This window comes from Rhinichthys klamathensis, unplaced genomic scaffold (genome assembly GCF_029890125.1).
Source record: "Rhinichthys klamathensis goyatoka isolate OS25496 unplaced genomic scaffold, OSU_Roscu_1.1 h1tg000011l_1, whole genome shotgun sequence".
Classification (NCBI taxonomy): domain Eukaryota; kingdom Metazoa; phylum Chordata; class Actinopteri; order Cypriniformes; family Leuciscidae; genus Rhinichthys; species Rhinichthys klamathensis.
The window spans coordinates 20,988,124-21,015,384 of NW_026606564.1; the positions used below are offsets into that span (position 1 = coordinate 20,988,124).

General features: G+C 42.7%; 1 protein-coding gene across 1 annotated transcript in view; it reads left to right on the forward strand.

Moving 5' to 3' along the window:
- pth1r (parathyroid hormone 1 receptor) overlaps positions 1-27,261 on the forward strand; it is a 139,160-nt gene that overhangs the window by 110,709 nt on the left and 1,190 nt on the right. The window contains exons 4-12 of the mRNA XM_056266354.1: positions 927-1,051; positions 10,040-10,134; positions 15,491-15,677; positions 16,875-17,028; positions 18,422-18,482; positions 19,606-19,672; positions 19,939-20,033; positions 21,021-21,162; positions 21,258-21,299. Coding sequence (XP_056122329.1) covers positions 927-1,051; positions 10,040-10,134; positions 15,491-15,677; positions 16,875-17,028; positions 18,422-18,482; positions 19,606-19,672; positions 19,939-20,033; positions 21,021-21,162; positions 21,258-21,299 — 968 coding nt within the window. The remainder of the gene's footprint in view (positions 1-926; positions 1,052-10,039; positions 10,135-15,490; positions 15,678-16,874; positions 17,029-18,421; positions 18,483-19,605; positions 19,673-19,938; positions 20,034-21,020; positions 21,163-21,257; positions 21,300-27,261) is intronic.

The window sequence follows — 27,261 nt, forward strand, 5'->3', positions numbered from 1 at the left end:
TTGTATATCATTTGCATTAATGGGGTCCTATTATGTTTTTCCACCTTTTCAAGTTTAGTTTAGTGTAATGTTGCTGTTTGTTTAACTTGAGTTAGAACAATAATTTAAAGGGGTGGTTGAGTGTGATTTACATAAACCCCGCCCGCTGAACACGATTTATAGATTATCATGACAGAATATGCTAATCAATGACTAGAAGATAACTCCACATCAGCTACATAAATTCATCAACTAGCCATTCAGAGAAGTCCTGTTGCTTCTACATGTTGTCACTTCTTGAGTCTCTCTATCTTTGTCTGACTCCGGTTTGAACAAAATAGGCTAAAAGTCTTTGAAATGTTCAGTGCATGTGTGTGTGTGTGTGTGAGGTAAAAGGACTCGAGTTCTTGTAGCTCCGCCCCCTGTGCCGGGAGCAGCAGCTCATTTGCATTTAAAGGGCCAGACACAAAACGGTGCGTTTCTGCTCACCCTTAAAAAGTGACAACTTTAACATGCTATATAAAAATATCTGTGGGGTATTTTGAGCTAAAACTTCACACACACACTCTGGGGACATCAGAGACTTATTTTACATCTTGTGAAAAGGGCATTATACCAGCCCTTTAACACCCTATCCTTAAAGTGAGGTTCCCTGACAGTGGAAATGAATACAACACATTTCGAGCAGATTTACTTGCAGAATAGTATTTACAGCGGCGCTTTAGAGATGCATTAATTACACTAGCTAGAGACCTGCATACAAAAGCACTAATTGGACATCTTGCTCACTCTATGCACAGTTACGGTTGTTGTTTTGTACTGTATTCCTTTAATCAATAATTGAATCCATATTTGTACCGCTGTTGGATGCTAATAGGAGCTCTGTAAATCAATGTGTGAATGTCCCGAAGACACGACTAGAGGATGTGTGTGTGCTGTGTCTCCAGGCCATGCCTACCGGCGCTGTGACTTCAACGGGACCTGGGAACTGGCCTCGAACAACAACAAGACCTGGGCGAACTACAGCGAGTGCGCCAAGTTCCTCACCCATTACAACCCGAACCAAGAGAGGGTAAGACCTGTGACCTTACAGCCGCTGAACTCTAGCATTTCAGATATGTGGATATAGTAGATGTCGGTACTCTTGACTCCAAACATGACATGAAATCAAACTTTTCTTCGCTTTTCAGGTTTGTCTTACAGTGTATAAGACATTTCAACATTCATGTTACAGTAACTTCAGCTTAACTTAGTCAATGTTTTTAGTTACATCAGCTCGTTTACATTGAGTTGATTCTAGTGTAATCCAGTGTGTGATTTCAGTATTCTGCAGCATTAGCACAGCTGCAGTGTATTGAGTGAAGCAACACACACTCTAGTCTTCAGTCAGGTAGACACAACACAAACACAGCCTTTACTCTTCAGCACAATAAAACCCAGACAGCAGCACAGTGTCGATCCGCTGAATCCACACGCACCAGATGTGGGCCGGATCTGGGCCGACACTGTCTGGGTAACCTCGGATATCTACAGAAGCAATTAGGGAATTTTACACACGTATAAGTGTATTGAACACAATGCAATTAAGTTGTGACAACAGCCGCCTTTCCATTACAGATCTGCACAGAACTTTTGCAATATTTTCTAAATGTCGATTAAAAACTATTGTTTCCATTAACCGATGTAATGCGACTGAAACTTCGTTTTTTCCCTCTCACGATAAGTCATACCAATAATCATGGCGACGGATGTTGGAGGGTTTATGTTTATCCCAGCCACCGCACTAGACATTATTATTAGTGGAAGGAGACGTAGACGTGTTTTCCAAGCATTAATGGCAAGAAACGCTTGTGAGTGGCTCGAATGAGGAGTTTCTGGGTGTTTCTCCCTCAAAATCTGCCTGAAAAACCTTTCAGCGAAATATGGGAATTAACGTGTTTCCATTGGGCTTATTTTCAATTCGCAATTTACAATTTGTGCAATTTGAGGGCTAATGTTGAGCAATTGTGTTGCTTTGGCTCATTTTAAGGAAAGTGAACAAGCAGCAAGCCTTTTTTTCAGTGGATATAGCCTAGGCTGCTTTCATATACCACTGCATTTGGCAGTAATTGCATGAGGCGTACACACACACACACACACACACAGGCTATTTATTGTGTGTGAATGAAGCGCAGGCTATAATGAGGCATGTCTGCACAGAGAGGAATGCCAGTGTCTTCATCTGAATATTGAATACGCAGCATAACTTCAGCACTGAGTGTGCAGGTGGTCAGTGAATAACACGCTGGTATTTGTGTTGACATACCATGTGCAATATTGATGCAGCTGTTTAATGAATCTGTTTGCATTTTGATTTGTTCCTCACACAAAGTTATCATGGCTTTAGAAGACATGGAGTATAGCTTGGAACGGCATGAGAGGAAATGACTTCTTTCCATATTGCTTTAAGAGTCTAACCACATTGTGTGGACACGGTTCATTAGTCACCAATGTTAACACTGAAGTCTTTTGTTTGTTTGGCTTTGTTTAGATTCATTTCTCTCATCCGTGTGCTTTTCATGTTGGTGTAGACTGGTGAAAAGCTGAGCTGCCCGCAGAAATATTTACCATTTACATGAGGAATGCACATAACCTCAACTCTCAGATGAACAGCAGAAGAAGAAGTGACTTTAACCAAGTGTTCTTGTTGAACCTCTGAGTTACAGAACATCCCAGCTATCAGGGAACGTTCTCGTGTGATGGTTCATGTTTTAAATGTATCTACTTGTTTCGGAATGTTCAGAGAACATTTAAAAGTAACATTCCAATAGTGTTTGAAGAATGATGAAATGGAACGCTTCCTAAAAGGTTAAAGCATTTAAAAAACTGGACATTTTGAACATTCTGAGAAATAACATTTTCATGACCTAATGAGAAACCTTAGTAAAACGTTTCCAGGACATGTTTCTGTTAGCTAGATAATGAATAGGCTTCAGACCTCGTGGCCAGTGACGTCTCCCCATCGTCTCGTTCCCACTCACGGAGCCAGGGTTGCGTTCACTAACTTATGTCACGGTATAGGTACTTGCACACTGAGTCCCAAATGTTCTTTTGCGCTTTTTCTATTCTTCATTCGGTGGCTCTGAATTGTCAAAATGCTTGCTACGGATGCGAAAAACGCGTGAGGTCATATTTATTTTTTAACGTGCAAAAATTTCAGATGGACCTTAACAGTATATCTTGTGCAAGGACATTAAAAGTATATATCACAACATAGTTTGCTAAAAATGCAGCAAAAATGGTTTGCATAGTAAATATCCATGTGGCAATGCCTGTTTTTGGATAATCCAGTGAGTTCATTTGTTTACAAATGAAAAGTACTTCTCATTTTTCTCAAATAAAAATCTGGATTAATGCGGAAAGCTGTAAAGTCCACTTTGTGTTGTACTGAACTTTTCAAAAAGACTGCTTAACTCTTTCACCGCCATTGACGGACATTTCCAACTGTCCGTGTTTTCACTGTTATGGGGTAGGGGGCGCTATTACACGTGTTTTCATTTCCCGATCAAAACGCACGCAAAAAAAATGAGCGATAAAAGCATTGCTAATGCACATTCTTCTCAGCTTTTTGTTCAAAATGTTGCTTTTTTATGATTGTTACACATATTCAAGTGTTGATAAAAATAAATGAATCAAGCTCAAATTAAATTAAAAGTTAATGTGTTCATGTATTCACACAACAAAACATGTCCATTAAATTTTTGTAAAAATTATCAAAAACGCTGGCTGTTGCTGCCAACTTAAAAAAAGAAAACCACTGGCGGGGGAAGAGTTAATATCAAGCTCTTCATTGTATTGACTTGTTTGGGTTACTTTTCTTCCTGCGCCATTTGCTTATAATAAGCAGTGCTTTGTGCTTATTACCACATTATAACCGCACAATCTCTACAAGCTGACATCTTTTACACTCAGTACACTTATTTCAAGCCATTTTGTTTTGTTTTAGTTCCACACATTTACATGAATAGATTGAAATGAGATAGGATTGTGTGGATGTCTTGATCAAGTGGATCATTAGGGTAATTTACCAACGTTCAGACCATAGGCGGAGTTTGACATTCGAGCCAGGGGGGGCAAAAAAAAAAAAATCATTGTAGCATTCATTCATTCATTCATGTAGCAATCATTGTCGTTCGGACACAATTAGGATAAATGAAATGTGGACCACTTTTGCACTGTTAAAATATTATCTTCAACCAAAACAAAAAGATTTTTAGTTTTTCTTTTCTTTCCTTTTTTCAAAACACATTGTGGCAATGAGAGTGATTAAAGTTATATTTCGCATTTTATTGTACTTCATGAAACATTTAAAACATTTTGAGACACGGGAAAAATGAACAGTCACACAATAGCCTACTCTCCACGTTTGAAACACAATTGTGGCAATGAGAGCGATTAAAAAAAAAAAGTTATTTCGCATTTTGTTGTAGCCATTTCATGAAACATTTAAAACATTGAGACACGGGAAAAATTAACGGTCACATAGCCTACTCTCCACTTTTGAAACATATTGAACAGCATATTGAAAGCAGTGTGTTGAGTTTTTCTCCATCTTAAGCAGTTATTTGGCAGAGAAATAAAACTTACAGACCTAGATATTGCTCAGACTAGTGCAACAGTAATTTTCGTTTTTTTGCGTCCTGCGTCGATAATGGTCTCAGGTGAGAGCTTGGCCGTAATGTCGCTTTCGATGTGAAGGATCGCATTCGCAAGAGAAGAAAACCTGGCTGCTCCCATCGTCAACCGCAGCCTGTTCTTTATCCTCTCATGGAGAGTCGGCCTGGCATGAATAATACAGCGGTTTTAGTCCTTTTTGGGGATCCATGTGAACGGACGTGTCTGTACGCGAAAAACACACAGGAAATTCCTCACTTACCGCGATACTTTGAGATCCGCCAGTCGTGAGAAAATTAGCTTCTTTTTCAATACAGTAATTAAAAATAATTTAGCCTTAACTTACTCATTATACCCGCAAAAATGATAAGATAAGACAAATAAAATGAGAAAATATGAATACAGTATTTTTTTTTTTTTTTCAAAGCACAAGGCAGGCATTAATTGGCTCTGGTCTGGGGGGGCAGTGCCCCCCCTAGCCCCCCCCAAACTCCGCCTATGGTTCAGACATTTATGATTAACACATGTTGCTCATATCTCGCTTGTTCACTCATTAACATGATCAATTTATTCATATTCATAACAACTCTGTCACGAAGGTATAATTGGCCTTCCAGATTAGCGTTCTTCTCAGATTAATGGATGCTCACTGCACTGAGATGTTCAAATCTTCCATTTTTGATTATTTGCCACTTTTTTGGAAGATATCTCCCTTTGAACTGTAACATTGAGATTTGAGATCTACATTTTGAGGTCGTGCTGATGTGCTTTGAATAGGCATCTGATGAAGTCCTGAGAGCCACTTCTGTAGTTAATGAAAAATCCACCCCTGCAAATGAAAAGCTGGGTTTGGCCATCGCCACTCATGCTGAGTGTTACCAGCTGGCAGATCTCTGGCTCCGTCAGCCCGGATGGCTCTCTCTAACGCAGGCACAGCTCCGTCAGTGCGGTCGCGGTGGGAACTCGCTCCACCGACTGCAGCCGGGAGTAATCTGGCTTTTGTAAGGCCTCTGAACTTCAAGACAAACTGTTTCGCATAAGCCATTGAGCAGACACCTCAGTCACGGGGTGTCAGCTTGCTCTCCAAATAAACAGATTCAATGGCTTCATCCGCTGTCATGTACACAGCAGAAGATGCAAACGCTTGAGCTTTGAGTTTAAGCCCAAACAGAAATCACACACTGCTGACATGTTTCATGTGGTGTAAATAGTAGATGCAAGGTCACAATACACTGAGTTGAGATGAAGAACGAATTAAATGGTTCCAGACTTTGAACTAGTGTAAGGAAATGTTGAAGATAATTTGCCTTGTAACACAAGGATCTCGCCATTGCAACTCCGTTTCTGCACTTTCACGAAAGCATGCATTATGCAGTGAAGACAACATCATTGTCCAAAGCCAGTGTCCAGCTGAAGTTAGCTTTTGATTGATTCACTTCCGTTGTAAATGTCGCTTACACGACACCGTGTTCAACCGAAATCAGAAAACGTTTCCTGCGTTCTGCCCGTTCCTTTACACGACAGCGGCGTTTTGGAGGCCTGACTTTGAAATAGGGTTCAGAGCGCACGTTTTTTGAAACGGGTTTTCAAAGCGATACCGTTATCATCTCCGTGTAAACCTCAAAAACGTGAATCCGTGGAAACGGTGGCGGCGTGCACATGCATGCTACATGTTGAGTCGGTAACACTTTACTTGAAGGGGTGTGCATAAGACTGACATGACACCTTCATAATCATGACATGACATATGGAGGTTTTATGCATGTTTATGACAACTCTCATTAAGTGTCATTCGCTCAATTATGACATTTCTAATGCAAATATGACATTGTTTGAGATGTCTTTGTTATGACAACTTGACATTATCAAGACAACATAAATATGTCACAAACATGACTTAGCAGATCAATTATCAAACTTAAGAAACCACTTAGCTTTATGGGTTAACATTACATTAAACTGTCGTGTGGTTGGTTTTGACATTGGCTGTCATGAGGCATTATAACTGTGTCATGAATATTTTTCGTGACCTCAACTACAGTGGTACACATTGAATTTGTCATTAAAATGTTATAATGCCCTCAATGTCAAAACCAGCCACCTGACAGTTTAGTGTAATGTTAACCCATAAAGCTAAGTGGTCTCTTAAGTTTGATAATTAATCTGCTATGTCATGTTTATGACATATTTATGACAGGTTGTGTTGTCTTAGTAATGTCAAGTTGTCATAACCAAGACACTGACAGGTTATGATGTATTGGTTTATCTCAAACAATGTCATATTTGCATTAAAAATATCATAATTGAGCGAATGACACTTAATGACAGTTGTCATAAACATGCATAAAACCTCCTTCATAAACATGCATGTGTCGTGTCATGATTATGAATGTGTCATGTCAGTCTTATGCACACCTCTTAAGTAAAGTGTTACCGTTTAGTCTATAGGCATGCGGATGTGTGCGGGCGAGCAGTCTCTCTTTACATTTCTAAGTGACATCTCCAAATTACCTGTCTGGTCCGCATAATACAGTCGTTTTTAGTCGTTTCCGCGGATCCATTTGAACGGGAATCATTTTGATAACCTTAAATCTGCTCTGAGGAAAAGCTTTAGTCGTGTGGACGAGGCCTTTGCAGGGAAGAGTGCACACGCTCTCTGCTGACACGTCAGTGGTTATAAAGAGCATGTTTTGCTTGCTTTCGGTAAAACATTCAATCAAAATAATTAAATAATTGATGATTGATAATGCTACTCAGACGAACAGTGTGTGTTTGACCCTTTAGTCAATGATTGATCTACCGACACATTAAGTGTCTGACTGAACGTCTGTCTCACTCCTCAGGCATTACAGTTAACACCGTTGCTGCATTACTGTCAGATTCATACTGTTATATAGGTGTTCATACTGTTATATAGGTGTTAATACTGTTATATAGGTGTTCATACTGTAATATAGGTGTTCATACTATTAAATAGGTGTTCATACTGTTATATAGGTGTTCATACTGTTATATAGGTGTTCATACTGTTATATAGGTGTTAATACTGTTATATAGGTGTTAATACTGTTATATAGGTGTTCATACTGTTATATAGGTGTTCATACTGTTATATAGGTGTTCATACTGTTATATAGGTGTTCATACTGTTATATAGGTGTTCATACTGTAATATAGGTGTTCATACTGTTATATAGGTGTTCATACTGTTATATAGGTGTTAATACTGTTATACAGGTGTTCATACTGTTATATAGGTGTTCATACTGTTATATAGGTGTTCATACTGTTATATAGATGTTCATACTGTAATATAGGTGTTCATACTGTTATATAGGTGTTCATACTGTTATATAGGTGTTCATACTGTTATATAGGTGTTCATACTGTAATATAGGTGTTCATACTATTAAATAGGTGTTCATACTGTTATATAGGTGTTAATACTGTTATATAGGTGTTCATACTGTTATATAGGTGTTCATACTGTTATATAGGTGTTCATACTGTTATATAGGTGTTCATACTGTTATATAGGTGTTCATACTGTTATATAGGTGTTCATACTGTTATATAGGTGTTAATACTGTTATATAGGTGTTCATACTGTTATATAGGTGTTCATACTGTTATATAGGTGTTCATACTGTTATATAGGTGTTCATACTGTAATATAGGTGTTCATACTGTTATATAGGTGTTCATACTGTTATATAGGTGTTCATACTGTTATATAGGTGTTCATACTGTTATATAGGTGTTCATACTGTTATATAGGTGTTCATACTGTTATATAGGTGTTCATACTGTTATATAGGTGTTCATACTGTAATATAGGTGTTCATACTGTTATATAGGTGTTAATACTGTTATATAGGTGTTAATACTGTTATATAGGTGTTCATACTGTTATATAGGTGTTCATACTGTAATATAGGTGTTCATACTGTTATATAGGTGTTCATACTGTTATATAGGTGTGCATACTGTTATATAGGTGTTCATACTGTAATATAGGTGTTCATACTGAAATATAGGTGTTCATACTGTTATATAGGTGTTAATACTGTTATATAGGTGTTCATACTGTTATATAGGTGTTCATACTTTTATATAGGTGTTCATACTGTTATATAGGTGTTCATACTGTTATATAGGTGTTCATACTGTTATATAGGTGTTCATACTGTTAGTTCATACTGTTATATAGGTGTTCATACTGTAATATAGGTGTTCATACTGTTATATAGGCGTTAATACTGTTATATAGGTGTTCATACTGTTATATAGGTGTTCATACTGTTAAATAGGTGTTCATACTGTTATATAGGTGTTCATACTGTTATATAGGTGTTCATACTGTAATATAGGTGTTCATACTGTTATATAGGTGTTCATACTGTTATATAGGTGTTCATACTGTTATATAGGTGTTCATACTGTTATATAGGTGTTCATACTGTAATATAGGTGTTCATACTGTAATATAGGTGTTAATACTGTTATATAGGTGTTCATACTGTTATATAGGTGTTCATACTGTAATATAGGTGTTCATACTGTAATATAGGTGTTCATACTGTTATATAGGTGTTCATACTGTTATATAGGTGTTCATACTGTTATATAGGTGTTCATACTGTTATATAGGTGTTCATACTGTTATATAGGTGTTCATACTGTTATATAGGTGTTCATACTGTAATATAGGTGTTCATACTGTTATATAGGTGTTCATACTGTTATATAGGTGTTCATACTGTTATATAGGTGTTCATACTGTTATATAGGTGTTCATACTGTTATATAGGTGTTCATACTGTAATATAGGTGTTCATACTGTTATATAGGTGTTCATACTGTTATATAGGTGTTCATACTGTTATATAGGTGTTCATACTGTTATATAGGTGTTCATACTGTTATATAGGTGTTCATACTGTTATATAGGTGTTCATACTGTTATATAGGTGTTCATACTGTAATATAGGTGTTAATACTGTTATATAGGTGTTCATACTGTTATATAGGTGTTCATACTGTTATATATGTGTTCATACTGTTATATAGGTGTTCATACTGTTATATAGGTGTTCATACTGTTAAATAGGTGTTCATACTGTTATATAGGTGTTCATACTGTTATATAGGTGTTCATACTGTTATATAGGTGTTCATACTGTTATATAGGTGTTCATACTGTTATATAGGTGTTCATAGGTTTACTGAGCAAACAAATAATGCTCTACTGAGACATTCACATAGTTGCAAATACACAGCATTGAAGAGGATGAAGTTCAAAATGCACTGGTATCTGAGCTATATTGTTATGTTTCATTCTTCCTTATAGATGTTCAGTATTGTGTGCATGATACACTCATACTCTTGCTGTGGTCTTCGTCCTCAGGAGGTTTTCCACAGGCTTTACCTGATCTACACGGTGGGCTACTCCATCTCTCTGGGCTCACTGATGGTGGCGACTGTCATCCTCGGATACTTCCGGTGAGAAAAACCCTCCCAGGATTCACTAAACCCTTAACAAATGATGAATCTTCACTAGCAATCTTTAAGGGGCTTTTCCTCATTCTGGGGGGCTGTGCAGAAAACAAGTGTGTGTGCTGTGTGTGATCCTCGTATGATATTATCTGAACAAAAGCGAGATCTGTATATATGAAATATCCCTTTTTCACCTTTTTCCTTGATCCATACAGTTCTTGCTTACAATATGTCAGCATATCTGTGAGTGTAACTGCTGCGTAACACAGCTATACAGAAAATCAAGAGATTTACAGCCATATATTACACATTTTTGAGTTGTCATTTTGTCTTAATTTGTGAAACAATTAGGTGACAAATAAATCTACACGCTGCAGGTGTAATATATGCCCCATTGTGTCGACATTATATTTATTTGCCATATGCAAATTTTATAGGCATTGTTCAATGCTGAATGTCTGCTAGCTGGCAACGTTTGCATACTGGTTCGAAAGACAAAACATCTTTAATAAGTTAAAGAGGAGCTGTTCTGCTTTTCTCCATGTTCATCTGTGTTTAGTGTGTAATGTTTGATAATGAAAAAGCTTATTCTCTATATCAGTGTCAGTGTTTCTGAACTCATTGTAGTCTTGAGTTTCTTCCGGGGAACACGTCACAATATTCCTCATTATAATAATTAATGCGCAGATTAAAGGGGCGGGGCCTGGTTGAGTTAGTCAGTAGTGTGTTAAACTGGCGGTTATGGAAAGGGGCGGGACTTTCCCAAACACACTCGAAGCGCCCGACCAATCACAACACACTGCTCCAGCCGACCAATCAGAGCACAGTGTGCTTTTCAGAAGGAGGGGCTTTAAAGAGACAGAAAGTAAACAGAGCGTTACTGACAGACTGGGAAGAGAGGAGCCGCAACAATGGAGAATATGAGGAGAATAATCAACATTCAAGCAGGAGAACCTGTTCTAGTAGAGAACCAACACAACAAGACTTTGTAAAAGAGCATTAAGGTCCTCTTTGAATGACTGTAAGTCATTTTTTAAATATTCAATGTGGAGTTGGTATGCGCTTTCATTGTCATGAGACATGAGCAGAACACATTTATGTGTAAATCATTCATTACGGAATCTGTCACGCTTGTGTATGAATGGCTTTTACAAATGATTTACACAGAAATATGTTCTGCTCGTGTTTCAAGCATGTGGTTTTAGGGGTTAATGTTTTTGAGTGTGTGCAGAAAGTGACTATTTAACTTTTAAAACTAAAGTAAAACTTTGCAGTTTGACTTGACTAAAGCGATCGGTTTTCCAAATGGACTGCATCAAATGAATGTTTATCTAATAGTTGACCCAGTGTGTGTGTGCTGGCCCTTTTTCAGTATGAAGACATATGAGTGCATTTATGACTTTAGCGTTCAATCGTTCCATTTTCATTACTAATTAATGCAAAGAGGTTCCCCTCGATATTTATCCAGTGGGCTTGTTCAAATAAAGGGCCGGTGGGTGTGTGGAACGGGCCGCTGACAGGCAGCAGATTAGCTTGACTCGGCTCCAGTGCTCCGTGTTTTTAAGAGGCCTGTGCACCCGGAAATGCAGGTCAGGAAAATGACTTTAATAAGGGCTCGTTTGGGCTCCTGCTGGAACACTGCCAGTCTTTCCATGGTCCAGGACATCAGCCATGCGGCGCGGCGACTCCCCAACATTACCTCCAGTGTCCGAGACACGCTCCACACGAGCCTCCCGATCAATCCTTCCCAACGGGACGCTGGTTAAACAGCAGTGAGTCTAATGACGAGGAGGGAAGCCGTTCCTAAACCTCTCCAGAGGACAGAGAGCAATGACAAAGATAAACCCTGACGGTTTCACACTTCAGCATGTGTTTCTGCAGAAGGGACTGGTGTGTTTTTTTAGGAAGAAAAGGCATTTCTCTGAAGTAACAACACTAGGAACGGATACTGATCACACAAGAAATGACAATAATCAATTATATGGATTTTGCAATGGAATCATGGGCAAATCTTTATGTCAAGTTTACATGATGGTACTGATAAAAAATTGGTTTAATAAAGATATACATCACATTTAAATGAATGTATTTGCAAACAAAAATATAGGCTTCTTCTTTTTTAGTTGACTGAAATAACTTAGCATTAATATATATATTTTTTTTTTTACATTTTGGATGTAGCTTTCTATGACCATTTTAGTAACTTTAATGTTTGTCTTGCCATTTTTTTTAAACCAATTTGAAACCAACATTTTTAAAAAAAAATTAACTTTCAAGTTACCAATCACCAGTATATCATATGACACCAAATAATCATGCAAAAAATCATGAAAATTAATAAAACTATAGTCAGTATAAATGTTTCTAGTTCTAGTGTTTCTTTGGCTAAGAAAAACGTTTTATGTGTGTGATGTCTACTAAAATTATTTTTTAAAACCCATATACAATCATCTACAGCTACCACAATATCATACTTTCACTACACAATTATTTTGGCCAAAATGATAATATTTTTTTTACAATATCTACAGAAATTTTTATCCAATATTTTTATCCAATATCTATAAAAAGCCCAAAATCAGAGGCAAATCGGTACGACGATCACTGTGTTATGATTATCAAAGATGCAATCCTAGAGTAGAGTTAATGCTTAGCAGACTGAATATCTAGTCCTGTCTGTGATCCAAGATCTGCAGTGTAAAAAGTGTTCTGACTGAGACTGACATCGGCAAAGACAGACAGCTGTTGGAACAAAGCAACACACACCCGCAATCATTATTGACCAGTGGTGGTTCTGAAACAATTTGTGAAATTGTGCTCTTATAGTACAAATTGATCAGTCATTCTCTTGAGCTGCTCTTGTTTGCTGTCTGTGTTGAATGAAGGGGTATTTTGGTGCAGACATTCCTGTACTCTTTAGTTGATGTCGATACAGAATCCTTTTTGAGACAAAGGTGGCCTTGACATCAGCTTCGATATCCTTATAAGGAATCTTTCCTTAATTCTTTTTTGAAATAATGGCTTTGTTTGCTGTGGGACAGGTACGAACCATAAAATTAAAATGCACCATGAATGGATTTTTGCTTTATTGCAAGACTTTTGAAGCTGTAAAAATCAAGCGTAGCGTCAGTTCTGGCAGGTCACGTTAGTCAAGCTCGCATCAGTGACTCTCAGCTGATCCACGTCTACCTATAGGAACTTACCCGCCATGGACACTGGACTTAAGTACCCATGCCCTCCTCAGAACCAGCCAGCCTTCCAACACGCCCACCACGGTCACAGAGCCAGAGCCCACCGTAGACCCAGAACCTGAGCCCGAGCTCAACACGAGTCAAGAGCCAGAGTCAGCGCCACAGTCAGGACCTGCCATGAATGGAGAAGGCCACCCTGCCATGAATGGAGAAGGCCACCCTGGAGACGGAGCCTGCAGCCCTACTCGTCCTGGAGACCGAGCCAGTCATCGTGTCCAACCAGGTGCGAGAGCCGGCACTCATGGCCGTGCCGTTGGGCATTGTAGTTCCATCCATGTCCCCTTCCCTTCCCACGATCAACACGACTCCCTGGTTCCCTCTTGTTCCCAAGTCTCCTGTGTCTCCGCTAGTCCCTCCCAGCTCCAAATCTCCTTCGTCGATGATGGACCCATCCTCTCTCTCTCCCGCCTCCTCTACTTAAGCCAGCTGGTCCTTCTGTCACTCCTCCACTAGCTCCCTTCAGTCCCTCAGTTCCTCCTCGATTGGCTTTGCCCTGCAACTCGGGTCTTCTGGTCTCCAGCTCCACCTTGGCCCGTCAACTAGTCAGCTCCACCTTAACTCCTTGTCCCCTTAGCTCCACCTGGTACTATCGTCCTCACGGCTCCACCGGGCTTCCTCGGCCCTCCGGCTCCACCCTAGTCAGTTGTCGCTCTGCCTACGCCATGGACTTCCGGGCTTTCGGCAATGCCTCATCCCTCCACCCCTTCAGCTTTGCCAGGCTCCGCCTTCTCAGCCTTGGTCCTCAGTCCCACCGGATCCGGCTTCCAGGGCCTACGGTGCCAGGCTCCGCCTTCTCAGCCTTGGTCCTCAGTCCCACCGGATCCGGCTTCCAGGGCCTACGGTGCCAGGCTCCGCCTTCTCAGCCTTGGTCCTCAGTCCCACCGGCTCCGCCTTCCAGGGCCTACGGTGCCAGGCTCCGCCTTCTCAGTATTGGTCCTCAGTCCCACTGGCTCCGCCTTCCAGGGCCTACGGTGCCAGGCTCCGCCTTCTCAGCCTTGGTCCTCAGTCCCACCGGATCCGGCTTCCAGGGCCTACGGTGCCAGGCTCCGCCTTCTCAGCCTTGGTCCTCAGTCCCACCGGCTCCGCCTCAGTAATCCGGCACACTGGTTCCGTCTTGGCTTCCAGGGCCTACGGTGTTATCTGGTCTCTTCGTCTCCTTGGCTCCGCCTGGGTCTCCAGCTCTCCTGGCTCCACCACTGTCGGTCGGTTTACTGACTCCACCATGGCTCCTCCCTCCATCAGTGCCGCCGTCGGTCCTCACCTGGCCCGTCCCACCATCGTCTCCTCCCTGTTGCTCATTATAAAAGCCATTGTGTCTATGTCTATGTTTTCATGATGATAGATGTACCAGGTGTATTGGCAGGGAATTGGTATGTTCATTGGTAAGGAGTGGAGTTGTGAGCTTGAAAATATCAATACAATAGTATAATGTAACTACAGTATTTGTCACTGTGCAACGGTCATATCTGCCTATTATGTTTTATATTCTTGGTTAGTAGTTTGAGGTGAGTTAAGGGCTCAAACATATCTATATAATAGTCAAATATAACTATACACAAATATATTTATAATATCATGGATTTGTATAGTTTTTTACACATTGACAGCTGTATTTTGAAACACTACGTAAACCCTACTTATGAGTTCTCATGAGATCAGACTGCAACATTGTTTTCAGATGTCTGCAACAAATCTGGAGGAGCTATTCCTTAATAGACTTGCTCCTGTCAAACTGAGAGAGTGTAGACAAACTGAAGGGAATTTGGGTAACACATGCTTGCAATTTTGTTTTTATAGCTTACTTTTTGAGCCCTGGATTTTCAACATTTGTGCTTTCTGAACCCTTTAAATCCAAAGAATGTGTTACAGTCAGCGGCAGACTCATCTGGCCCTAATTAAGATTAGTATTGTTCTTCTAGGCCCTGTGAAAGGGCATTGGAGAGCAACCTAACAAATACATACACAGCTCCAAGTGTCTGCTATTGCATACTGATCTGCAATGTTCTGGTCTGGGATTTTCATGTACCTTGATACCTCAAAACTTTTACACCTAATTACAAAATATCACCTGTTTGACCTTATTTCTCTCTCTTTCTGTTTTATTCTTCTAGGCGGCTGCACTGCACCAGAAACTACATCCACATGCACTTGTTTGTATCGTTCATGTTGAGGGCCATTAGTATATTTGTGAAAGATGTGGTGTTGTACTCTGGTGCTGCGTTGCAGGAAATGGAACGAATCACAGTGGAGGATCTCAAATCCATCACAGAAGCCCCTCCTGCCAACAAAACCCATTTTGTAAGTGCAGCACACATACAATCATATCTCACAGTAAAGTTCATAGCAGAGGGATCCCACATTGTGTTGTTGCCATAGCAGGCGGGAGCGTCATTATCACCTGGAAGCATTTGTTGTTGTCGTGACACTGTAGCAATTTCCACATAAATGTGTAACCAGGAAACAGGCTTTTCAATTAAGCTTCATGGGAATTCAATTATGTAATATATTTAATTTTTAATTAAACATTATAATTAAGACTCTTCTAGTAACTATGGTAGTTACTCATGCCTAGTATAAAGAAGGATTATGGATATTCTGTTTTGGCATGAATATGGGTCCCAAGACCGGGATATAATGTAGAGTTGAGGATGGGTGCTTTTGACTTGGTCCAGTAAGCAGTCACCCAGCAACCACCAATTCCCTTTCAATTTCAGTTCAGTAGCTGACACTGAGGAAACATCTTTCTCCAAAAAGCCTTATTGAATCACACCAGTGTTTCACTCAACTGGCCAACAGTGTTTAATCGTGCCAAATGGAAGCGGCTCCAAGCACAGACAGTTTACATGCCCTCTTGCACATCACTGGCTGCTTCTACACAGTCTTCAGTCAGCACACTTCTGTTTTACCTGAGTGTATTTATTGTTGTTTACATTTTGTTCAAAGTGTTGGAACCTCAGTTTCCTGAGATGAGGGAACAGGGCATTGTGTACTGTACGCTGGCCGTGATATTAGCCAAGCTCGCCGGTCATTCCTTAGTCAAAAGATTCAAAGGATTTGCCGTTTGGCACCCACTTTACGTACGCTGCGAACTGCCTCCATTCGGCGTGCTGAAACTCCATTGGCCAGTGTGAGACACTGGCATGGTCCAATAAGGCTTCAGTATTTTCAGAGGTGGTTAAATGTGTTTCCACATAATGTCAGCTATTGACAAAATGTCTCATTCCCTCATCTCAGGGGACAGAGGTTACGAGAGTACCTAGAGATGATTACCCTAGTAATTCAGGACACTTGAATGGCGAAAGTAATCAGAACACCTCGACAAGTATCTTTCAGCACTTGTATTAAATGGCCCTTCTCTCTAGAGAATGAATTTTGATTTTGGGGGGATAGTCAGGCTACATGTAGTCTACATCTCAAAAGCAAATTAAGGTGACCATGATGGAGCACATGCTTCTAATCAATACGTGCTGAATCGATTCTCCTTCACCCTTCAAGATTGGCTGTAAGGTGGCGGTGACTCTCTTCTTGTACTTCTTGGCGACTAATTATTACTGGATTCTGGTGGAAGGCCTGTACCTGCACAGCCTTATCTTCATGACCTTCTTCTCAGACAGGAAGTACCTCTGGGGCTTTACTCTGATTGGATGGGGTGAGTAAATGTGTTCACGTACACTTATCTCCAGTACACAAGATGATTATTCAGCTTCTGGCTACAGACACCAAGTCATGTCCACAAGATTTAATTACTGCTTTCTCTGGTTAATTTGAAGTAAATAGCTAAGTGGGCTATCAACTGGTAAATCAAACAGATTTTATATCTTAATGGTAACAGTTGCTGTGAGGTATTGCTGTATGTTTTGGGGACATCCGCAGACACACGTGTGGATATACTTTGGACTTCACGGCTCCTGCATTGTACACACTGTGCGGAAAAGTTGGACATGCACAGCGCATACAATGTGGATGCTGTGGAGCTGAGCCACTTCTCTGTTGCTTAAACCAGGGTTGAAGAGCCACAATGTTGCGCCAGTGCTTTACTCTCTAAGTAACGCGCTAGATTTGAGGGACAAATATTCACAACTAACTAGGAGTTTTCCCTCAATAAACTCCTAATTACTGTTCATTGATAGTTAGTGAGCTAGTTGATGTAGTGGTTATGTTTAGGTATGGGGAAGGTTTAACGGATCTAGAAGTCATATAGAATAGTCATGCAGAATAAGGCCTTAATATGCGCTTTATAAGTACTAATAAACAACCAGTATGCTTGTAATATGCATGCTAATAAGCACCTAGTTAATAGTGAATATGTGTTCCCTGATCTAAAGTGTTACCCATCATTTTCATTGGTCCCACCAAAATGTTACTATAAAAAAATATGAAATCGGTTAAATTACTCAAAATTAAACAATTTGATTGTTTATTAATTTGCAGTGATAGCTGGAATATAGACGTATTTTACACGCAAAACATTTAAATAATGGGTAACACTTTATTTTAAGGTGCTTGTAATAAGCAGTAATTAACAGTTAATAAGACACTTATAAGACCTTATAAGAAGCATATAAGATGCATATAAGCATTAACTAATGATAATAAATAAATTAAATTAAATAATACATTTCTCAAGTATCAATACATTGCACTTTTAGAACAGCCGAACAAACATAAATGGTAACACAAACTCCCAGTCACTTAAAAATTGACCTTCCCAAGAGGGAGTAGTTTCCCTGATCTCTTCAGGGCCTGGACCTTTAATTAACCCTTATATGAAGTAGTTAATGCTTATATGCATCTTATATGCATCTTATAAGGTCTTATAAGTGTCTTATTAACTGTTAATTACTGCTTATTAAAAGCACCTTAAAATAAAGTGTTACCAAATAAGGTAACAAATGCAAACATTCATAAAAAAATCATCAAAATGTATCCAAGACTATCAAAAATCAAGGCCAATCCTATTAGCCTTGAGAGTTGTGTGATAATAAGCCCACATCTGTATGTTGAACTTGGAAGAGAAGGTCACTAAAGGTTTCACTAAACAGGTGTTCCTGCGATGTTCGTCACCATCTGGGCCAGCGTGAGAGCCACTCTTGCCGACACTGAGTAAGTGTTTGTCCTTGAAGTATGACCATGTGTCCATGTATACAGTATTAATTCAGCTTGTTGAACAAAGAGCATTTTCTGTGCATGGTAAATAATGTATGCCACATGCATAAGCATGCTATCTGTGTATTATATTAGGGGTGTAACGATACATAGGAGTCCTGGTTCAGTACGTACCCCGGTTTTGGGGTCATGGTTCGACACGAGTTTGGTCCAACATGAAAAAGCAACAAATCCCCAATGCTAGGTTTCTGTTCAGTTATTTTGAACAGACAGTAGTGCAAATTACAGTTTGTTCCAGCATTAAGTCCCCCTGAAGTAGTTGCGACAGTACAGCCTCCTTAAGTGTATTAAGCAGTAAACAATGCATTCTTGTAGAAGAGCATTTGGTATTTGGTCGCATTCAGCTCCAAAACTGAAACGCATCTCTTGTGTTATAAAAGTAGAAAACAAATAGAGTAATGAAAAATGAAACTTTGAGAGTAAACATGCGGTGACAATGGCAGAGTCTACTTCACCTTTCCATGAGGAGACGGCGAGTGGAGCGGCGCCTGAGTTTTCCCATTTCCAGGACATGCGTATTTCATCACTGGACTGAAGTGAGACATCCATTGCACAAATCAGCACAATACCAATGATTTCGTCTCATTATAACATCTGAAACAACTTAAAATACTCTGTCATTTATCGGCATACAGATAAGAGTAAGACATCATTAGAAAGGGTGTATTTTTTATTTGTGTACACTCACAATAAAAACAAAACAATGTAAAATGAAGAAAACAAACAGGATCCGGGTTTCCTTCCCGTGAAGTTGTGGAGCTCGTCACACAAATGAAGGGAACTCAGGGTAAAGGCTAGTAGCGCAGTTGTTTTGGGTTGGTGTGTAGATCGTCTCTTCTTCTTCTGCTCTTTCTCCTGTTGTGGCGGTTAGCAAACACTGTTGCATTGCCACACGCGCCCCCTTCTGGATTGTATTGTGGATCGCCCGTATTCGTTATCTGACTGTCTGCACCGACCCATGAATACAGTACATGTGCCGCTACACCCCTAATATGAAATATTAATAAGATGTCTGGGATTGATGTTTCTAAAAGTGACTGATCTGGTTTGTGATCAACAGGTGCTGGGATTTAAGCGCAGGAAACCTGAAATGGATTGTGCAGATCCCTATTCTGACAGCAATTGTTGTACGTTTACATAAGTAAAAATTCATTCAAAAAGTTGGTGCTTTTTAGGCAGAAAAAGATTTATATTTTTAAATCAATCAAAAAAGTTACACATTTTTGACTAGTAGTTTAAGTTCTGCTGACCTTTTATTTGTCTGCCATTTGCTTTCCTGTGAACGCAGTGTGAGAATCCTCAATTAATGCAGGAGTCATTTCATGCATCATTTATTTTATTTTTAGTCTCAATTATGATCCATTAATTTGTGTATATTTTTTCTACCCCCAAGGTAAATTTTTTGTTGTTCCTGAATATAATCAGAGTCTTGGCAACAAAACTCCGAGAAACAAATGCAGGGAGATGTGACACCAGACAACAGTACAGGTAAGAATGAACAACACTGAAACACACACTGCTGTTTTTGTTCAGTAATGTTTCTTAAGAAGAGTCTTCTGTTCACCATGACTGAATGTATATTATCTATAATACAATCAATATCAATAAAGGTACGGTTATACTTTTGATTAGGGTCCAATTCTCACTATAAACTATGTATTTGCCTCAATAAACTCCTAATTACTAGTATATATTTATAGATACCAAGTAGTAACTAAAGTATATATAGGTGGTGAAATGGGTCTTTTAGGCACAGGCACATGGAGCAAAAGACATACAGTACTGATACAAATACTTCAGCTAAAATAATGTGTTCTTAATAATGTCTAAGTTATTATTTGTTCAAAGAAATCACTTTAGCAAAGCTAATTTGTTCAATAAATAAACTGTCAGTAAAATGTGTTTAAAAATACTGAAACAAAATCATTAAAAAAGTAAAGATACAGTAGGAACAAATAAATATGATATTTTATTATATGATATGATTAATATGATATTTTTAAACATGATGGTTTCATTATAAATATGGTGATTACCTCTAAGCTGGACACCCAACTTAATATAAGACATTTACCATCTGAATAACCATGTCATGTCAACAAATGGAAAAGTCAGACAGGTATTCATTATCATGTGAATTATTGTGTCTTTTACCCCAAATATCACACTTTTTTATATATATATATTCTTCCCGCTAATGAAAACTTGCTTTAATTAGCTTGAACAAAACTAAAACTTATAAAGAAGACTTTTAAGATTTTAGCTTCTCGTTCTCGTTTGCTACTTAAATCTACATTTTGAAAAACACCTCATATATGCATTTATTGTTATTTTTGATCAATTTAATGAATCCTTGGCCCAATCAAAGTGTCAGTTACTTTCAAAGAAAATCCCAAAACACACTGAGCCCAAACTTGTGAACGGTCATGTGTATTTAACTAGCGTGTGGTTGTGTATCTTGTTTGCGCCCCGCAGAAAGCTGTTGAAGTCCACCCTGGTGCTCATGCCGTTGTTCGGCGTTCACTACATCGTCTTCATGGCAATGCCCTACACAGAGGTGTCCGGGGTCCCGTGGCAAATACAGATGCACTATGAAATGCTCATTAACTCATTCCAGGTCAAACTTCTTGAGATGTAGATGATTAAGACTGTATAGACACCAACATATTTTGCTATAAGTTGTATCTTTATATTTCATGCTCTGTTTTCCAGGGATTCTTTGTTGCAATTATATATTGCTTCTGCAATGGAGAGGTAAGAACGATTTTCTGTATCTTCTGTATCCCAAAACTTTGTCTGATAATTGTTAGTGTCCACATGCACAAGACGTTACACTAACTCTGAGTGTCTCTGAGTGTTGTAGGTCATTTTTTTATATAGCAGATCCTGCAATAAATGGTCCTGGCAGTGATAGGACCGCAATATATATATTTTTGATGTTCTTGCACTTTATACTATTTTGTATAATGTGCAATAATTCATTTCATAGTTTTAATTATTTCAGTTTAATTGACGTATTCTCCTAACTGTTGGTGACCCTCTTGAATAGTTTAATTAAACGAGCCCCTGTATTCTGGTTTTAAGTGTATATTTCTTGGAAAGAAAGACCTTATCTTCCAATGCTGAAGTAGAGATCGCTGTCGTGCGTGTTTGGGCATAGATCACGCTAAGGGAGCGTTTGTGGATGCTTCATGTTCTCACTGCGGGAACATGACCATCGCAACACTTCGGTTGAGACTCGATGACCTCGTCAGAGGGAGAGTCCCCTCATCCACACCCCGATCTACCCCCTCCACAAGACTTCAGCTGGTGGCCAGGGTGACCCGAGGGTGACGGTGTGGAATCAAGCGCCGACGATTCGTCTTCGGGCCCACACCCCCCTCTCCAGTGTTGCAACCCGTGAGTGTTCAGACGACGCCCGTGGGACCATCTTCGGAGGTTCCTCGTGTGTCTTTTGGCACTCAAGACGATGAGAACTTGCCGATTGTTGCATCACAAGGTGGGCAGGAGTCCTCAGGAGATGATGATTCGGCTGTGCTGCCGCCTTCGGGTGTGCCAGCATTGCCCGAGTCAGATCCCGAGTTGACTGCCATGCTTTCCCGGGCAGCCGCGAGCATTGGGTTTGAGCGCTCTCGGCTGGACGATTGGTTTTTGGGTCTGGCCGCCGATTCCTCCTGGGCCGGTCATTCCATCTCACTGAACCACCGAGGGTACGTCTGTGGTTCGCATGACCCCGCTGGCACAGTTCTTGGGAGCCTGGCTAGAGCTTCCCAACCAGTTTCGCTGGGTTGCGAGAACCATCATCCTTGGCTATGCGATTCAGTTCGCACAGTCTCCTCCCCACTTCAGAGGAGTCTGCTTCACTATGGTCGGTGGCAATGCCCCTGTCAACACGGGGTTTGCATCCTGAACTATCTGGACGACTGGCTGATCCTAGCTCACTCTAGAGATCAGATTTGCGAACACAAGGACCTAGTTCTCCGGCACCTAGCTAATTTTGGCTTCGGTACGATACCAGAACCTAATACCTCGGTATCGATACTAAATCGATACCACAGGTTAAAAAACAAAAACAGTCTCAAAATTTAAGTGACACTTAAAAAACACTGCTTGAAATTCTCCATTACCAAATGTGCAAAGAAAATGTATCAAATTGTAAAAAATAAGGGAACATACAGTAGGTTACATTTCTGATTTAAAAAAAAATGAAATTATACAATTAAAATAAGGTTAATATCTATAATAATAGTTCCCTTTCGTTGTCACTCCGAGTTCCGTCAGATGACGACAAATGGGGTTTCGCTTAGGAAGCCTATCGACTTCGAGTACTACAAAATGAGCCAATGGCAAAGAAATGCCATGGGTCTGCGGAATTTGCCTAGCGTAACTCCGCCTCACCTCGTGGGTATTTAAGGAGAACGCTGGCAGCAAATAGGCATGTTTTCGCTTCGGAGCCAAGAGCATCTCTTCACTCCACAGCCATTTCTGACTTCACTCTACAAGACGAGCCACTCTCTCCGGTGTTGGTGTGACGGCGATCTGCAGCGAGTTCACATTGCCTGCTGATCTGTGCAGTGATCTGCCAATGAGTGTGTTCTCCCTGCTCGCTTCAACATCGCAGTTTTTTCTCCTCTCACAAAAGAGCTCGCACGCGGCACGTCTTTTTAAAGAAGCATTTCTGGTTGCGGCCGACTCATTTCCGATTTTGATGGGCACATTCTCTGCTCTGCGTGCTTGGGCTTGATCACGCTAGAGCAGCGTTTGTGGATAACTCACGTTCTCCCCGCGGGAACGTGACCATCGCGTCATTACGGTCGAGACTCAATGATCTCGTTAGAGAGAGAGTCCCCTCATCCACACCCTGATCTAACACTCTCCACGTGAGGTGCTACTTCGGCTGGTGGCCAGGGTGACCTGAAGGTGTGAGTGTGGAACAAATCCGCCGACTGTTTGTCCGTGGACCACGCCCCCCTCTTCAGTGACGCAACCCGCGAGTGTTCAGGGGATTCCCCGGGTCTATTTTTGGATGCCCCGCGGGTTTCCCTTGACGCTCCAGAATCCGATCTGTTGTCCATCGCAGCATCACAGGGCGGGCTAGAATCTTCAGATTCGACAGTGCTGCCACTTTCGGGTGTGCATATGGCATTTGTCGAGTCAGATCCTGAGATGACGGCCATGCTTTCCCGGACCGCTGCGAGCATCGGACTAGATGTGGAACCTTTCACCCTGTCTGAGCGCTCGCTGCTGGACGATTGGTTTTGGGTGTGGCCGCTGACTCCTGTCGGCGTCCACTCCAATGCCTTTCTTCCCGGATGTGCATCAGGAGATCTCGAAATCCTCGAAGACCCCCATGTCTTCCAGCGATCCCTCGTTGATCTCCTCTGCCCTTCCTTTCCTCGACGGGGCCGCTGCCCATGGGTACACTGGGGTCCCCCCGGTTGAACGCTCTGTTGCGATGCTACTGTGTCCTCAGAGTGCTTCCTCTCGGCGCGATCCTAAGCACCCGTCCAAAGCCTGTAGTTTTTCGTCTACACTTGTGGCGAATTCCTATAGCGCTACAGGACAGGCAGCCGCCTCACTGCATGCCATGGCCATTCTGCTGGTCTACCAGACCCAGATGCTCACGGACATGCACGAGGGCGGGACTGACCCAGGGCTCTTCAATGAGCTGCGCGCCGCCACTGACGAAAGCGACGAAAGTGGCCGTACGCTCCCTGGGTCAGGTGATGTCCACCATTCTGTGGCTGAACCTATCTGATGTGCAGGATGTCGGGCGGACCCATCTGCTTGACACCCCCATATCCCAGGTCGGCCTCTTCGGCGGTGCGGTTGAGGGCTTTGCCCAACAGTTCTCAACCGCCCACGAGCAGACTGAGGCTTATTCTGCCCCGATGGCCCCGCCGTCCGAGCAGATCCCTCGGTCTGCCCACCGCCGAAGGCGCCCTCCTGCGGCTCCCACCCCGCCCGTTCACCCAAGCTGGCTCTGGAAGCCGCAGGGGGACACCACAGCCCTCTCCAGCCCCACCCCCTGCTATACGCCGGGTTAAGCGGCACTCTTGAGATGGGCTGCTCAGAGATGGGACTCAGTTCTTTCCAGGAGCTGGTAGCAGGGCCACTCCTTTCCCTGGTGGAGGGCCGGGGAAGAATCCTTATTCCAGAAAGAACTGACTCTCCCGTCTCTGAGCACACAGAGTTCTCGGACGACACGGTGCGCCGTCCCCGGGCCGTGCACCCCTCGTCCTCCTCTGTCGCCAGACCCCTGGCAGAGCAGACCCCCATGGAACGTTCGTCCTTCCCTGGTCTCCTCTGTCAGGACGCGGTCTATGACAGTACCCCCACACCAGGCCACTATGCCGTCCACGTCTGGGTCAGCTATACCGCCTCGCTGCTCCACCGACGGGAAGTCTGTGGTTCGCATGACCCCGCTGGTACAGTACTTGGGAGCCTGGCTAGAGCTTCCCAACCTGTCCCGCTGGGTCGCGCGAACGATCAGGCTCGGCTACGCGATTCAGTTCGCGCGGTCTCCTCCCCGCTTCAGGGGAGTCCGCTCCACTATGGTCGGTGGCAATGCCCCTATCATGAGAGCGGAGGTTGCTACCCTGCTGGCGAAGGGTGCGATCGAGACTGTCCCTCCAGCCGAAATGAGGACCGGCTTCTACAGCCCGTACTTCATTGTCCCGAAGAAAACCGGTGGGTTACGGCCAATCCTGGACCTGCGCGTTCTGAACCGCTCCCTTCACAGGCTGCCGTTCAAGATGCTCACCGCCAAACGCGTTTTCGAATGTGTGCGGTACCAGGATTGGTTTGCAGCGATCGACCTGAAGGACGCCTACTTTCATGTCTCCATCCTCCCTCGACACAGACCGTTCTTGCGGTTTGCTTTCGAGGGGCAGGCATATCGGTACGCAGTTCTCCCATTCGGCTAGCCCTGTCTCCTCGCGTCTTCACGAAGGTCGGCGAGGCAGCCCTTGTTCCCCTCCGGGAACATGGGGTTCGCATTCTGAATTATCTCGACGACTGACTAATCCTAGCTCACTCTCGAGATCAGCTTTGCGAACACAGGGACTTGGTGCTCCGCCACGTAGCCCGTCTGGGCCTTTGGGTCAACTGGGAGAAGAGCAAACTTTGCCCCGTGCAGAGGATCTGTTTTCTCGGTATGGAGATCGACTCGGTCGCCATGTCCGCGCAGCTTACGGGCGAGCGCGCGCAGTCACTGCTGACTTGCCTGAGACAGTTTGAGGGCAAGAGTGCGGTTCCACTGAAACTTTTTCAGAGGCTCCTGGGGCATATGGCATCTGCAGCCGTGGCAACACTGCTCGGATTGCTTCATATGAGACCGCTTCAGCTTTGCCTTCGCGACCGAGTCCCGAGGTGGGCATGGCAACACGGCACTCTCCGAGTACCAGTTACTCCGACCTGAGGCACCCTATGGCACCCTCGTCACGATCTTTGGAGCCTCCACGTGTGGCTCCTGGACGGGACGAGGCAGGTTTGAGTACCCTACCACCAGCGGTGGTGGCTACCATCACTTCCGCTAGAGCGTCGTCCACGAGACACGTCTACGCGTTGAAGTGGAACCTCTTCGTCAACTGGTGCTCTTCTCACCGAGAAGACCCCCGGAGATGTTCAATCAGTGTCGTGCTTTCCTTTCTTCAAGAAGGGTTGGAGCGAAGGCTGTCTCCCTCCACCCTCAAGGTCTATGTCGCCGCCATTGCCGCACATCATGACCCAATAGAAGGTAAGTCTGTGGGGAAACACGACCTGATCATCAGGTTCCTGAGAGGAGCGAGGAGACTGAATCCTCCTCGTCCTCCTCTCGTACCCTCTTGGGACCTCGCAGTGGTCTTAACTGCCCTGCGCAGTGCTCCCTTTGAGCCTTTGCAATCGGTCGAGCTTAACTTCCTGTCAATGAAGACAGCGCTTCTGATTGCATTGGCCTCCATTTAGAGGGTGGGGGACCTGCAGGCATTCTCCGTTGACGAAGCGTGCCTGGAATTCGGGCCGGCTTACTCTCACGTGATCCTGACACCCCGGCCTGGATATGTGCCCAAGGTTCCTACCACTCCCTTCCGGGACCAGGTGGTGAACCTGCAAGCGCTGCCCCCGGAGGAGGCAGACCCAGCCTTGGCACTGCTCTGTCCAGTACGTGCTCTTCGCATCTATGTAGACAGAACGCAGTGTTTCAGGACCTCAGACCAGCTCTTTGTCTGTTATGGTGGGAAGCTGAAGGGAAAGGCTCTCTCCAAGCAAAGGTTGTCTCACTGGATAGTGGACGCCATTGCTTTGGCATTCCAGCAGCAAGGTCGACCGTGCCCCCTTGGTGTAAAAGCCCACTCCACCCGGAGTGTGGCGTCCTCTTGGGCTCTAGCGCATGGCGCCTCGCTAACAGACATCTGCAGATCTGCAGGCTGGGCGACACCCAACACATTCACGAGATTCTACAATCTCTGAGTGGAGCCAGTGTCCTCTCATGTACTCGCTTCAACCAGCCGGTACTAGGATCTGCTCAGGTGTCTTCGCTTGCTCGCCATTCCACTCCACGGACTAGATACGTACGATATTCTCCTCAGGTGAGCCTCCCCGAGAAGCCCTGAGTTCCTCCAGCGCTGTTGACGTCAACGCCAGAGTTATGCCACCGGCAGCTTTCGCGTTGGCTAGGTACCGCCATGTACATGGTCCCCACTGGTCGACCCCCACATGTGTTTTTCCACTGTAA